The sequence below is a fragment of the Falco cherrug genome, chromosome 8, assembly GCF_023634085.1.
Source record: "Falco cherrug isolate bFalChe1 chromosome 8, bFalChe1.pri, whole genome shotgun sequence".
Lineage (NCBI taxonomy): Eukaryota > Metazoa > Chordata > Aves > Falconiformes > Falconidae > Falco > Falco cherrug.
In genome coordinates, this window is record NC_073704.1 from 32601546 (window position 1) to 32616615 (window position 15070).

The following is a 15070-nucleotide window of genomic DNA, read 5'->3' on the forward strand; positions in this document are numbered from 1 at the left end:
GCTGAAAATTAAGTGCTGGGTGCTGTAGCTGGCATCTTCCCACACCTTGCTGGTCACAGCAAGTGGCATCCTCCAAAATGCCAAACCAAAGCTGAGCAGCAAGAGGCAGCCCAGGGTGGGGAGAGGAGCCCATTGCTATTTTTCCACTCGTGGTGAACAAATAAGCTCCTACTTTATCATTAGCGCTAGGGAGATGGTTTCATAAATTAGGACAAACAGCAGCCTTACATTTCAAATTCATCAGAGCTGCGAGCAGCAAGAGGACAGACAGGTTTTAGCAAAAAAAAAAAAAAAAAAAAAAAATCACAAGAGGGGAGGGGAGAGAGAAAGATCAGAGCAATTTAGAAGAAAGAAGGAAAGGAGTTCCCTTGCCCAAGACTTTCTCTGCACCCATAATAAGCCTGGCAAATCCAAAATTACAGATTATGTAAAGTCTGTAATTAAAGGAGCAAAAGCCACGGTTAAAACAATCTAAAAAGACCAAGCCCTGAGAAAGGCAACCCGAATCCCTTATCTTTTGATGGAAAAGAATGTGCTCCCTGAGATTAATGACGTGTTTACCCAAAAGGAAATCACCACCCTTCTGAAGCAGTGAATGTTTGTTCCTCCCGAGCCCCTGTTTTCTGCTCCAGAGCTGATCTCCCAAACCTCCTGTTTAAAATCAACACACAATACAGCTTCCTGCCGCCATGGGCTCCAAGGGATCCCACCACTAACCCCCTCCCAAAACCCACCCTCCACCACACCTGTCCATCCCAGCCACTGCCAGTGGGGGTGAAAACAGGGTGTTTAGAGCACCCTGCGAGCACCAGCATGGAGAAGGGCATCATCCCAACGGCTGCTACCAGCCTTGCTGCGGGATGATGAATCACCCCCAGGTATACATATTTCTCAGTTGAGCAGACAAACTAGCAAGCATGGAGACTGACAGCGCCGTCAAGGGGAAGCACTCACTGCCTGTTTTCCCATCTTGCTCTTCTCTGAAGTCTCCGGACACAGCAGGCAACCTCTCCTCAAGCTTCAGCAGCACACTCTGCAGACTGCCCTGCCACAGGGTGCTCTCAGAGAGGTTTAACACCAGCCGGTGCAATGGTCTGCCATGTTGCAGGAGGCATGGAGGAGCAAGGGATTTGGGCACTGAAAACCCTCCAGCGAGCAAGAAAGCCTAGAGCACGAGCACCGGTGGGGGGTGGGGGGGTAATCTGTTTGAAGAAACCTGCAAAAAACCTGCTCAGTCCTTTGCATACATGATAAACCCAAGTATTCACATTTCCCCCTTTGCTAAACACCCTCCCAGTAAATACACTCCCACTCCATCCCCGATCTCATGGAGCATCCCAGCCACGAGAGCCACCAGGTCACAAGCATCCTCCCCTCCCCAGCAGACCTGCAATAATGGGTGCTGGCCAACAGCTAAAAACAGCATAAAAGGCAGAATAAACAAAGGGAATGCTTCAATCTGTCTCTGACAGATTTATTTATTTATATTTAGCCAATGGGGCAATTTTCATTTGGGGGACACTGTCACCTCTCTTAGACCGTGAAGCAGCCTGTGCTTCCCCTGAGCTCTCCCCAGCCACATCAATCTCCTATGGGATTGAGTTGGGTGGGAGGAAATGCTAATTTCTCCCCCAAGTCCCCATGCACCTGCTTTACCTCCACCTGACCTTCTCGGGAGGATGGAGAGGTAGAAAACCACTGGGGTACAGGGGAATGCACACAGAGCCCAAAAGTGTCCCCATGGGCAGCTCCTCACCATGAAAGCCCAGCATCTCGGCACTGCTTAAATAAAGCAAACCTTAGGAATGTGCCTGTGGAAGTAGCTAGTAGAGCTGCTTGGCACTTATTCTGTCTCTGCAGGTTGGTAGGTTTTAATTATTTTTTGAAAAAAAGCCAAAAAATGAATATTTTCTGCAGGTGGAAAATCTGAAATTTTGGTTAGGAGAAAAAAGGAATAGATTTTAACATGAGTATTTCAACTTCATAAAGCCCTCTTATGTTTTATATTATTTAACGCTAAGCTACAGACCTGCTGTAATATATAAAATCCTTCCATCACTATTTTATTTTTTGATGTGGTATCCGCTACCTGGCTTGTTCAGCGGTATTCAAACCAGCCAGTGGAAACAGTTTTATTCATTACAAAGAGGAGAAGTAAAAAGTCCCTTGCTTCATCCTTTTTCTAGGAAAATAGTTTGCATCAATGGGATTATTATTATTATTAATTACAGAGTGGTATTTCTTGGAAGTCATGCCCAGAGTCCCTGGTTGTGGGAGGCTCTGCAGAACTTCTCCCACGAAAAACCCCAGCCTTGAGAAATCAGAACTTCAGCTGAGTCAAGGCACAACAATTGGAGGAAAACGAGCGGCAGCAGCGATGACACACATCCTTTGAACTCATTGGAGTGACCTCCTTTCTAACTCAGAGCTACTCCATGCATCGCTTGGGACCAAGCCCAATCCATGTTGACCAACTCCCCATCTTTCAAAAGAAGGCAGCTAACCAAAACGTAACATAATGCACCGCACCCTGCCATGGTCTACGGAGTCTTCTGCCATACTCACGACTAGAGCATCCCATACTCCCAACTTACGGGTATCTTATCCAGATGACAACAATGTCTCAAAAGAAACCTGTTCCATTTGTTGCTGGTTTGAATCTGTGTCCAAAACAACAGGCTTATTTTATTTTTAGGAGGTTTTAATTATCCTCTATACAACACACACAGCTATAGCTACAGCTTCAAGTCTAGTTTCAGGCTGGAAATCAAACAGTGTTTGGTTTTGGAAAGGTTGAGCAGGATGTTGGCACCTTAAAGGATTTTTTTGTTGTTTGTTTGAAGCTATTAATTGAATTCAGTTTATACCAGAGAATACATTTTCCCCACTAAAATCACATTTTTCAATTAATACATTTCCCATTTGAGTAGAAAAGAAAACCAGCAAGAACCACCGGCCATCATCCAGGCCAGTGAAGGTACAACTAGGCTAAAATCTCTTTCTTACTACCAAAAAAGGCCAAAAATTGTTAACACAAGGCAGCAGAGATGATGATGAGCAGTAGATAAGGACCCATGTCCCAGGCAAAGTTTTTCTTTCAGCCTAAGAGAGGAATGCAAACTACAAGTGAAGCGGCTGGAGGAAGAATCTAGTATCTAGAAATTATCTTCATAAATTGAATCCCTAAATAAGGAAAGCTGATTCAGGGCACAGCTGAACTGTGACTGGAATTAAACACTGGGGGAATGAAAAAAGAGGAGGTAAAATATCTCTATCATTTGAAAACAATTATGTAGCGGCACCAAAAATAGAAAAAAAAATCAATGCTATTAAATAAAGCTGTCCCATTTAAACACAGCAACAGGGATAGATGGAGAGATTATGGGATGATATATAACTTCCTCGAGCCAGTTAATTTTATCAGGTCTCCAGCATTAAACAAGTTGAACAGAGAGCCCGCACCTGAGGTTTCATGGAGGAGAAGAGGTAGGGAAAGCCAAGGTGAAGGCAGCATCTAGCAGGGGACAAAGCCAGCCAAGGTATTTCAGGATTCATTTACAAGCTCTAGGAAGATGAGCTTAGCATTGCCTCACAGGGCAACAGCAAAGAAATTAAAGGTTAAACCAACTGTGCACAAAATCTGTATAAATCAGGAGCAGTGTTATCTATTAGGCATGTTTAAACCTGTAACGACCTCAGCAAACCCTCTCCTGCTCCAGGGATGGACCCGGGCCAGCCCGGCCCTGATGGCACCATGCAGTGGCACATTGTAGGGTGTCAGAGGGGGCCAGGACCCTCCTCCTCCTCAGCAGCACGTGGCAGAGGGCAGCTCGCTCCCATCCCATACGGCCACTCAGATGGGGCAGCCTGGAGAAGACTGAAGAGGAGCACAAGGGGTCTTCCACGCAAGGTGGCTTAATGCAGAAAGGAAGGACATCAGCTGGTCCCCAAGCCCTTGAGAGACCCAGAGGGGTGGGGTTTGGTTGCAGGAAGGGGGGTTAGCCCGAGATAGCTGTGACTAGAGCAGGGTCCACAAGGATGCAGCGGAGGATCCGTTGCTGGAAATTTTTAAGAGCAGGTTAGATGCACACGGCATCGCCAGCACAGCCCGGTGGGTGCAGCAGGGCAGGGACCCGCAGGCCCTGGGCCCTCCTCCCCTCCTCCTTACCCACCTCCTGAGAGATGCCTCAGGGCAGTGGGTTCAGTGGAACCACAGAGTGGGAGAACAGGGATGCCAAGTCCAGCCCCCAGCGAGCAGCAGCTGTGCTGACAACTGACACCCTGAGCACCCACCGGCAGGCAAGACCACCGCTCCTCAACAAAGTCCTACTACCGGGTGTCCTCCAGCAAGGAAACACTGTGAAAACCTACCTACCAACAGGGCAGCCAAGCGGAACTGCATAGCAAAGTTACATCTCAACCTAATTTATTTATTTTTAATTGCTTTAAATACCTACTTCAGAGAGCCTGGATGGAGTGGTGTAGCTTTCCTCTCACTATCTAAATAAGGGCCCTAACAATGTTATCACTTTTCAAAACACATCTGTCCCGCAGCTCCTAGCCCAGACAATTGGCAGGTAACCAGTTAATAAATGTCTTTGCCAGACTGTTGAATAGGCTGGCCCTGGCTCAAGAGTGATGTCAGGGCCATTCAATGCACTATAATTGGAAAAACCTGGGGAAAGCAATCCTGTGTTTTTTAATAAATAAAGAGCGTATTAGCAGTCTCCTGCTTTTATTCACCCCGGTGTCTACCTTGTTCAGTAGCAAAGTGGGATTTTTTTTTCTACTGCCGCTCACTCAGTGATTTCTCCTTGGAATTTGATGCCAGTTTCCAGATGTGTCTCAGGCCAGGAAGTCAGCAATCAGCCTGGATAAAGCCTCTGGGATTAGCTGCAGATCATCTTCTGACACACACATCCTTCCTGCACCCTCTCTTATGAAATTGGGGCACACCCCTTGTGCCCAAAAATAAAATAAAACGACAGAGAGCCAAGCAAAAGCCCCTGATTAGGACGCTTTGATCAGTTTCATATTAAACATGTGGGAATATATTTAATTAATTCTACACACCAAAGCCCCCGAGGCACCGTTTGAGGGATCTTTACAACACCAGAGTGTTTATATACATAAATCACTTTAACAATTGTAGGTTCCCTGTCTGCTGGAGCAGCCCCAGGCGAAGCTCATCTCCCACAGCTCCTCACCAGTGGTACCCACAGGAGAGCATCAGCTCCCTGGCTTGGCTGCAGAACACCCGAGAGGGATGAATCCTCCAAAGGACTCACCCTCGGAGGAAAAAGTGAGGATGATAAATGAGTTCTCTGTGTGCACAACTTTGCAAAGCTAAAACTGAAGCAGGTGACACAAAGGCCACGGTTTGCGTGGAAATTAACCCCAAACAAGCACCCTGACAGCAATGCGCCCTTCACATCTCTCTGCATCCCTAAGAAACCAGCTGCCTGGGTTCCCCAGCCGGGAGGAGACGGGGCTCAGCCCCATGCAGCCGGGCTCCAAGCTTCCCCCAGCCACGTGGTACCATCTGCTACAGGATGAGGAGGGTCCCAGCCCAAGGGGACCCAATTACTGAATTCCTAACAAAATAATTTATTCTCCCCTCTCCCCCAGGGCATTTAGTGTTGTGATTCCTTTCATCTCCCCAACAAAGCACAACCAAACTAACGCCAGCCCTCCCCCAGCAACCACCCCCCTTGCGCTCCCGCAGCCGCTCTGCTATAACGGGGCACCTGAGAGCTGCTGCCAAAACAGGAAAGCAGGCGCCTAATTGAAAGGGAGTATTTGGGAGTCACCCTACACAAAAATTAGCAGAGATATGCTAGGAAAACAAAAGAGTGGGCATTAACAGTGAGCTTATCTTCTTTTTCCGTGACTCTAATGTTCAGGACGTGAAGAGGCCAAAACGTTTCACATACTGTTCTGAGGAGCATCCTCCCCCTTTACTCAGGCTGATTTTGAGGTATGGACCTCCAGAATTAAAAGGCAAATGTATGTGAGCCAAGAAAACCCTGCATTGCTACTATGCAGCTTTGTGGCCAGTGCTGGGTCTTGGTTATGGGTCAGGAAGTTCAGTGCTGCCTGATTTCAATTCACCTGTGTCAGGTTTGGTAAAAACTGTAAGCTGTGCCTAGGGAGGAAAGAGAATACAGAAGTTTTCCATCCCAAGGATGGAGTGCAGGGGTCTCTGGTTCTGGAGGTCTGTCCGAATTTTAAAGGTGAGTGGCCAGAGGCAGCTCAACGAGGCTGGTTTTCAGCCAGCAGAGCACAGGGATGCCCCCCTCCTCGCCACCCACCCCTGGCCAACATCCCAGCCCAGGACTGTGACCTGTCCCCAGGGGAAGTGCTGGCCGGAGCCAAGGGGAGGATTTAGGATTAACTCCAAAAAATCAGACAGTCCCACCCCATGCTGCAGGCAGCCTGGGGAAAGGAGCAAAAGCCCTGGAGGCCTGGCAGAGGGCTCCGCAGCCTGGCCAGGAGCAGGCAGGGCTGCGTGCAGCCTCAGCGGGGTCCGCAGCATCTGGACAAGCGACCCTGAGCAGCCCCTGCCTGCTGCAGCCACCCAGCTCCCCTGGGTGCTCGGGGCTGCAGAAGCCCGGCCGGCTCTCACAGTGGGAGCGAGCCACGGCAATAAAGAGGGGATAACAAAAAAAGAGGAGAAAAAGCAGCGGGAAGCCCTGCTGAGAAGCCCCCTTTTGTGTAAACACGCTCCGTCCTTAGACTAAAAATAAAGGCAAACCACAGGAAGGGAGTGAGTGCTTGGACAATATCCGATTTGGTGTGTGCCTGGGTGTGAGCTGAGGGAACGGGCAGAAGAGCAGGGGACTCCACCCAGCGCAACCACACAAAGGCAGCCGTTTAAGACCTTCAAGATGGACAAGAATTCCTGGAGATTATTTAAATCCAAATAACTGCTGCTTGGCAGATGCACAGTCCTTTGGTATGTGCGCAGCACTTGGAAATGTTAAGTGAGGGAAAAGGCTGCCATGGTGGGAGCAGGAAAGGCAGGATGGCTGCACAAAGCCCATTGTACAGGTTCAGAGACCGAGACCTGAGGCCATGAATTGAAACCCTATAAACCTGTCCTAAAACACAGAAACAACCCAGACAAGATGTCAGCTGAAATCTTTCCAGCGCACGGGTCCATCCTCAAAAATTACCTCTCCCTGCACACTGCCCTTTGCATCTCAGTCACCACTGCAGCCGAAGAACCAAACCCAAAACAACTGCACATACATGACAGCTGCGGAAAGCTGATCAGTTGACTGCTCACCCCAAAGGGGTCTCAAATGCTTCCCCAGGTGCTGGGCTCAAGACGCACTGCACCCCACCATTGCCATCAGCCAGCTCTTGGGGATGGAGCTTCGCTGACACCTGCACGTCCCACCCACAGCCTCCCTGCAGGAGGGATGCTTTGCTGACGGGTGCAATCGCACCCAAGAGGCAAGCATCCGTCCATGCCGTGCAGAAAGCGTGCAAGGCAAAGTGAGGAGGCTTCTTGAAGCCCAGCGCTCACCGTTGGTGCTGACACACCACTCAGAGGCCTTCCAGGGAAATGCAGGACTTGAGAGGAACCAACCGTGCAGCCTGGCTCAAAACAGTTCTCTCACACGGAAGCGGTCTGTACAAGCAAAAACCTCCCCAGCTCTCCCCAGCCAGCCTTATGGCCACAGGTCCAAACATATGGGCAGTGCTGCTTGGGAGAACTGGCATCTGGGGCTTGGATCTGGCCACCATCAGCCCAGTGTTCTTCCCCACACTGGAAACCCCCTTCTCTTTAGCCAGCCACTGCTAAACTGCAGCATATGCAATGCTCAACCTCCTCGTTTCTCTTCCTTTCCCTATTTTCTGTCAGAAGAAAATGACATAGTGCTCAGCAGTGGAGGAAATCAAAGACAGCTACGTTGACCTCAACTTGGGCACGTTTCCTGCTGACGTTTGTATTCCTTTAATTCCCTCCTCCTGGTCCCATGTTCGTTTTCCTACCATCAGTTCTCACCCCAAGTATTCCTTTTCTCTCTACTATTAGAAAGGTCTCCAGGTCTACATTAAAGGTCCCCTCTGAACACAACTGAAATGCAACCCCCTCCTGTTTCCTTTAGAAAACAACCTCCTGTGAAACAGAGCTGTTCTGAGGCAGGTCAGTTGCTTTCTCTGTGAAACACGCACAGCCGTCCTCACTCCATTCTCATTTGCACGTGTCTGCCAAGACTTTTACCACCTTTCATTTGGGGCATTTCTTATACGCTAAATATAAAACGCAAACACCTTTCCACAAGGCTGTCTCTGAGAGGGCAGCAGCTGCTGGTGCAGCAGCTTCTGTTCCCAGCCCGCTGTCCTTGCACGCCGTACCAGCAGCACGAAGTGACCCAGCAGCACGAAGAGACAGCTGTGCCATGGGCACTGCGAGCACCTCTGTGACTCACCTCCTGCCGCCTGGCAGGCAGCTGAATCCCAGCTGTGAATAAAACCCGAAAATCTTTCCTTTAAATTGACTTTAGCAGGTGGCTTGCAACCCCCTAAGATGCTGCTGGACACAGAGGAAGCCAAGAAAAAGGTGACACCTTCTGTTTACTCAGCTAATTACACTTCGTTTATTACTGGAGCAGCCGCTGTGGCACTCACGGTCCCCTTACACCTTCCACCGCCAACTTCCCACGTCCTGAGATGTTTCCTTGAAAACACCCCTCGGGGATGAGGATGGAGGGAGGGGAAGGGGGCGCAGGGTGCCAGCAGGACTGCAGGTGGGAGCCCTGGATCTCTGCCTTGCCCAAGCTGGAGCTGCCGCTGCAGGCTGAACTCAGGCTGGAGAAGGTTAACGGGGGAAACCTGAACACACTCCTCTTTGAAACCCCAGCAGGCACCTGCCCCAGCCCACGCAGTCCCTCCTTGGCTCCCCAGTGTGGCCCTGGGCAGCAAATCCAGCAGTGTGCAGCCGGGCGCCACAGCCGGGGTCTACGTGACCTCAGGGGTCTCTGGGGAGAGAAGCTCCTAAGTCATAATCCTAAGCAAAGTCATAATCCTCTGGTTTTGTGGGCACCATGCCTAACCTGGAGTTAGACAGCAGAAGGCTGCAAAGAGCGATTGTGAACTCTCTGTTGTTAGAAAACCTCCAAGCACAATGTAAATATAACAAGTGCACACGTGGGAGCTGAGTCAAACACCTGAATTACTAAGACATCTCCAGTCGTACTCTGGAAATACTCCCTGCAAAATAACAGGTCACCTCTAAAAGATCATACCAAAGGACAGGGGACATGTCTGGCAGCGCTGAACTGTACCTCTGCCTAGATGCGTAACGTCACAAAGACACCCAAGGAGAAAACCCCAAGGGATTAACACCTCCGTCAGGTGATGTAATTACCCCATGTAATGAACCCCCAGTTCTACCTGGATCAAGGTGTGTAAAGGACCCAATGACAAAGTCCAGCGTCGAGACAGCCAGCAGGAAGAGCAGCAGGAGCTGGAACCTGATGATCCACTTCACCCCGGCCAGGTTGATCCCCAGCAGGCCCAGCAGGACAGCCAGGGAGATGCCGCGCACTGCCCAGATGTTGCTGAGGCTCAGGACATCTGCGATGGATTCCGCAAAGCCAGTGATGTACATGGCACCTGCAACACACTGAAGGACAGAGCTCTGTGAGTATGGGAGAACAAGAGATCCCCATCCACAGCCCCCATGCTGGGCTGGCCGGGGGGGTCCCTGTTCAGACAGACATTTGCTGTCACAATACAATCTTTAGTGTTACTCTGGTCTACAGGGATTGAACCTTACTGCTGTAAGACAGCACACTGCCAGGGCAGCACACCTACTGCCCGGACAGAGAAGGCTGGGTCTAGGGCCAGCAGCCCAGCAACTTCCCGTGGGCTTTAAAATCTACCCCCATTAATGCTTCAGGAGAAACCACACCGGCTTCTCGAGGGAGAAAACCTTAAGTGTAAGATGAGTCAACCTTAAGTGGCTCCCCTTCTTCTGTTTCTCTGAAGGAAAGGGTCTCAGTTCAACACCTGCCTGGGGAATGGCAGTTTGCTTCCCCCTTCATTGCCTCCCAGGGGTTATTTTTAACTCTGTTTAGTTTGGATGTAAAGCCTGATGTTTCACTGGCTCCCCATCTCATTGCTGGAACGAAGCCTGCACTTTTGAGGAGAGCGTATTGTGCAAGCCATCCTCCCTGAGCTCCCGGGAATGCCGCTGGTTTGTCTGGCTGTGGGGCAGGAGGCACTCTGCCCTGGGTGGTGGAGAGCCTGCAGGATGGGACATCTGCAGCACAGGTTCAGGCTTCAAACCCCACTGCGGGGCAGCAATCCGAAATACCAGGATGTTTCCCTCCAGAGGTTCCCGCTAGCTGACACATCAGCAACAACCCTTTCCAGGGCACAGCATCCCTGGCGAGCCAGGCTGGGGCACTCGGCTTCACGCCAGCATGGGTGCTGTGACCCCGGGGTCCTGCAATCTCACTGTCCCCATCCACAGGCAAGGGACATGCAGCACAGCTCCCACATGACTGGAAAGGAGAAAAATCACCCAAGCCAGCAAGCGCCAGAGCAGAGCCCTGCTCCGCTGCAGATCTCGCTCAGACCACACCAGCACCGCTCCACTGAGGGTGTCCAGGACGACCTGACCCATACCCAGGAGCGGCGGGTTCGTGCACAGGTTTTGGCAAGCCAGGTGCATGGGAGTCACCTGTTCAGATCCTTACACCTAAAAATTGGAGATCCTACAGCAGGATTCACTTCCATCACAGGCAGACACCTAGCACGGATGGGGTGAACTACACCCTGACAGTCTCTCTTTCTCCTGGCTGGTAGCCCCACTGTGAATGCCTCCACCAGAGAAGCATCAGACTCTTTAAGGTAGCCCCAAATAAGTGGAGATATTCTTATTTACTTGTGTTTAGCATGGCCTACAGCAACACTGAGTGGAAAACACACATCCTACATGGGTGCTCTCTCTGGAAAACAGGTCCCTCCTGAGCTAGTAAAGCACAACACCCCGTGCCTGCACAGCTCTGCTTGGGGCATCCACAAAAATGGCACTTGAGATTTGAAGCCAAAAAAACCTCAAACAGAATCTAATGCTAATAAACACATCAAAACCAGGCGCAGTTCTTGCCTTTCACATGAGGAAAAGCTCTGTGGACAGAAAGCAGTATCACCTAACCCCAACCCCCTGTACTTGACCAACGTCAGTTTTTGAAGCAATTACATTTTCTTAACTAAGTCAGTTTTCTTTCCTTTCACACCAAGGATGGCAATGTTCAAGGACACTCTGAAGGGAGCAGAGCTAAGCAAGCTTCCTGGAAGCCATGCCTCTGATGAGCCATGAGCATCACCAGCAGGATGGAGGAGCTGGGTGCCCCCAACACCCCGCTGCCCCACGCACAGCCACAGCCAGGGCCCCAGTGGCGTGGTGATGGGGACTGGTTTCTCATGAGCCAGCTGTCTTGAAATCAGAACTGAGTTCTAGGCTGAAATTTGCAGAAACCAGTCCCTTACGAGGGACTGGGCAAAGACCATAATTGATTTTCAACACCCAGACAAGCGCTGCCACGATCTTTGCTTTGGGGATTTTAGGGCTGGACCCTGGAAAACCTCTTCTTGCACAGACAGGTCTGACTGCAAACTACTCCAGGAAAGGAGACTGCAGAGAAAAGCAGCAAAACCCAGCTTCATGATTAGAGCTGCGGTGACCAAACACACATTGGTCCCTGGAGGACCTAGTAGAAGCATGCTGCATCATTTAGGGTAATCTGATTAAGTCCCTTCTCTGGAGCATCCCAGGAGGACAGCAAAGCCCAGCTGGGTCTCATCTCACCTTGGCTGATGAAGCAGGAGCCCATCTCTGCAGCAGCCCCAGGGCACTGAGCCACCTCTCACCTCCCAGGGCACCAGCAGCACGAGGCCAGTCATTCCCCACTTGCCCCAGTCAGACCAGGAAACGGGGAATAACCCCATTTCTGGCCGGACTCACCTCGCAATGGAGGTTACAGTGCTCTGTCAGCGCCTCGGAGTGGAGGAGCCGCCTGCAGCTGGTGCAAAGCACGTTGGGCAAAAAGCAGAGCCAAAGAGAAGGGAAAGGCATTGGCTTTTGGGAGCAGGCAAAGCATTCCTAAGTGAGCTGCCAGCTCCCACCCCGCGGCCCCCCGTGCGCACGGGATGCCTGGGCAGGGGCCGGGGCTGCCGCAGCCTGGCTTTTACAACCCTCAGGACAGGCTGCAACCTGATTGCTTTCCCAGACGGGGTCCGCTCGGAGAGCAAGAGTGGAAAATATGACAGGAAGGATTCTCATGTGTGGCCCATTTCCATATCTTGGCTTGTAACTGTGTTCAGTTTGTATTTTATGGGCACTTGCTTTTAATCTGGAGTGAAAGAAGAAGAGGGGATTATTTTTGGTTTGGGGGTTGTTAAGGGTTTTCAAAGATTGCTGTAAGCCAGTCAGTTAAAAACAAACCTCAATAAAAATGTTTCTCTGCTCACCACATTTTTACTGTTCATAACATCTTTATGGGGGGAGGGGGTTAAGTTACTGCAGGTTTAAGAGATTACTTTCCATTCTTTATGTTTACTGCTTGTGTACATCGGCGCTCTACCACCATGACAGGTCCTTGGGGCCTTTCAGAAAACCCAGAACTGTGGATCTCAGCAAGTCAATCAGCTGCGGCCCTTACGCTGCCCAGCTCTCCTCCCACACCAGCTCCCCTTCTCCTGGCTCCCGCAGAGAAGCGGCCAAGGCTTGCCCGGTCCCTAAGGGCACGGGGAGCATGCCAAGGCCAACCTGCCGCCCCACAGCTGTTCGCCATGCTTTAGGTGGCCACCCTGGCCTCTCCCGCTTCGGTTTAATTGCAGTCTCTCGCCAGCAAGGGCATGTCCTGGCAATGTGGGTAATTTGGGATGGGAGGGCATGTCCTGCATGGTTCACTTGTTCAGACATCCAGGTCCTCCACTGCCCTGACCCGTGCTGGGCGGCGTATCGCCACGCATGGGCTTGCTCTCGGGGAGCAGAGCAGGGCTGAATGCTCCCAGTGTCCAGCATAGTGGAGCATTACTCAAATTTACTTCCTGCAGCAGGAAAGCACAGGATTATTTCCTGCATTGTAAAGTTTTTAAGTTTTCTTTCAATAACTTTTTTTTTTTTAATTACCTGGCCAAAAATATAAAGGAGGCCAATGGTCCCCCCTACTTGACCTCCAAGGACAGTAGAAATCATGGAGTAGACTCCTCCACTTCCAATGCTGCACTTCTCACACACTCCAATTCCAGACAAGACTGTCACCAGGGCAACCAGGATGACAAAGGATACGAGAAACATGCCCATTACAATGCCAGTGTTTCCCTGGAATGAAAAAAAAAAATAAAAAAATAAAAAAGATCAGCTCACACCAATTCTGTTGAGACAGAAAAAGGACCTATGCGCTTCTAGTCACTAATGATCTATAAATCTGGAGTCGCTACAGATTAAAAGAAAAACACACACCTACCCCTACTTATCTAATTAATGTAACTGACTGCCAAATTTACAGTTCCTATTAGCACCCCTACCTTGTCCTGGGGCTGGACAGACCTTTGCATGAGCAGGTTGAGCTCCGTCACCGGGCTTCTGCATGAATCACTGACTTCGCTCTCTAGTTCAAAAAGAACAATGTCAAACAATGATTCAGCTGCCACAGGCCAGGGATTGCCGCCTATTTGCATGTTTTAGAATTACATGCTTAAAAAAAACCCAACACTTTCATAACAAAAAGTAATTTCAAAACTGAACCTCTGGGATCTACAACAGTTGATTTCTTAACAGCACCGATCTCGCATTTTAATTTTTCAGAACATTTACCTTTAAAAGCACTGATCCTCCCAAACAACGAAATACCAAAGAACAAAAACTCAAAGGCAGCACAGGGTGTAAGATAAATATCACTCATAAACCAGCACCCACTGGCCCTTATCTGCAGAGGTAACGCCGAGCGGCAGGTGCCTTTTGCTCTGCCTGTACTTGGGGAGTTTTGTGCAGAGGATTCAGCAACCCTGAAAAAAACAAAACCCCTTCCTGCTTGGAGTGAAGGGAGGGCCCTGGGAGGAGCTGCTGCACCCACCACCCTCTCACTCTGGGGTGATGAGCAAAAGCCTCTGAACAAACGCAGCTGCAGGTCCCTGCTGGCAGCTTTAAGGGCCAGCGTAATCCCTGGGTCTGGGGGTTCAGTTTGCCATTGAGGTCTGATTTTCAGAAAGAGAAGGTGTTGGTACCTCCAAAAGCATTTAAGCACCTCTTCTGAGCTAGGGACCTTCCAGCCCTCTCACGCATGGCTGTAATTTATTTTCCAGGGACAAAAGTTTCCCCTCGTGCTCCAGCCCACCTTCCCCTGCTGACAAATTGCTCAGCCTGGCACTCAGCGATTCCAACTGTAGGATCAGAAATCCCCAGCGCCCAGCGCTTCGTTAACGTCTGGCTTCCCTTCCCCTGCCTTGACTCATATTACAGGCCATGTCCACATCCCTCCTTCCCAACCTCGCTCCAGCCATGCTCATTTCTGAGGTCATGCTAGCCTTGACAGGGTTTGTTTATCACCAGCACTAAAAGGCTGCTTCTCAGCTCTGGGGTTGGTTGAAGTCCCAGATCATATTTTTTTTCTTTTCTCTTTTTTATGAAAAAACAGAAACATATCCAGGATGTTGCTATTATCATAAAATCCTATTTTGGTTCAGCATCCTGCTGCCTTTGACAGGGGTGTTATCTGGTCCGTGGGGAACAGAGCCAAGGTTTGCTATAAAAACAGCGCTGGCTGGGTCAGCACCACAGCCCACCACAACCTGATACTCCTTTTTCAAAGGACAATTGTGCTTTTTCTTCAACAGCTTACCCTCAGGTTAAAAGGGTTAATAAATCTGACACGCTTCAGTTAAAAAAAAGAAAAGAAAAAAGAGCACACATACGAAAACACACACGTAGCCCTGGGCTTTTCCAGAATCTGCTGGTGGCACCAGGCTACGGCAGCAGCTAGCTAATGGGCAGTTCAATGGTTCCCACAGAAGAAAGGGTTAACACGAAGACCAAGGAGGAAGG

The 15070-nt window shown here is 50.1% G+C and overlaps 1 protein-coding gene across 3 annotated transcripts in view; it reads right to left on the reverse strand.

The window, feature by feature from the left end:
• The window catches only part of SLC12A8 (solute carrier family 12 member 8), a 54949-nt gene that overhangs the window by 33130 nt on the left and 6749 nt on the right, over positions 1-15070 (reverse strand). For all 3 annotated transcript variants that reach the window (XM_055719162.1, XM_055719165.1, XM_055719163.1), the window contains exons 4-5: positions 13157-13348; positions 9406-9637 (exon numbers count right to left, since the gene is read on the reverse strand). In XM_055719162.1, the coding sequence (XP_055575137.1) occupies positions 9406-9637; positions 13157-13348 (424 nt within the window). The remainder of the gene's footprint in view (positions 1-9405; positions 9638-13156; positions 13349-15070) is intronic.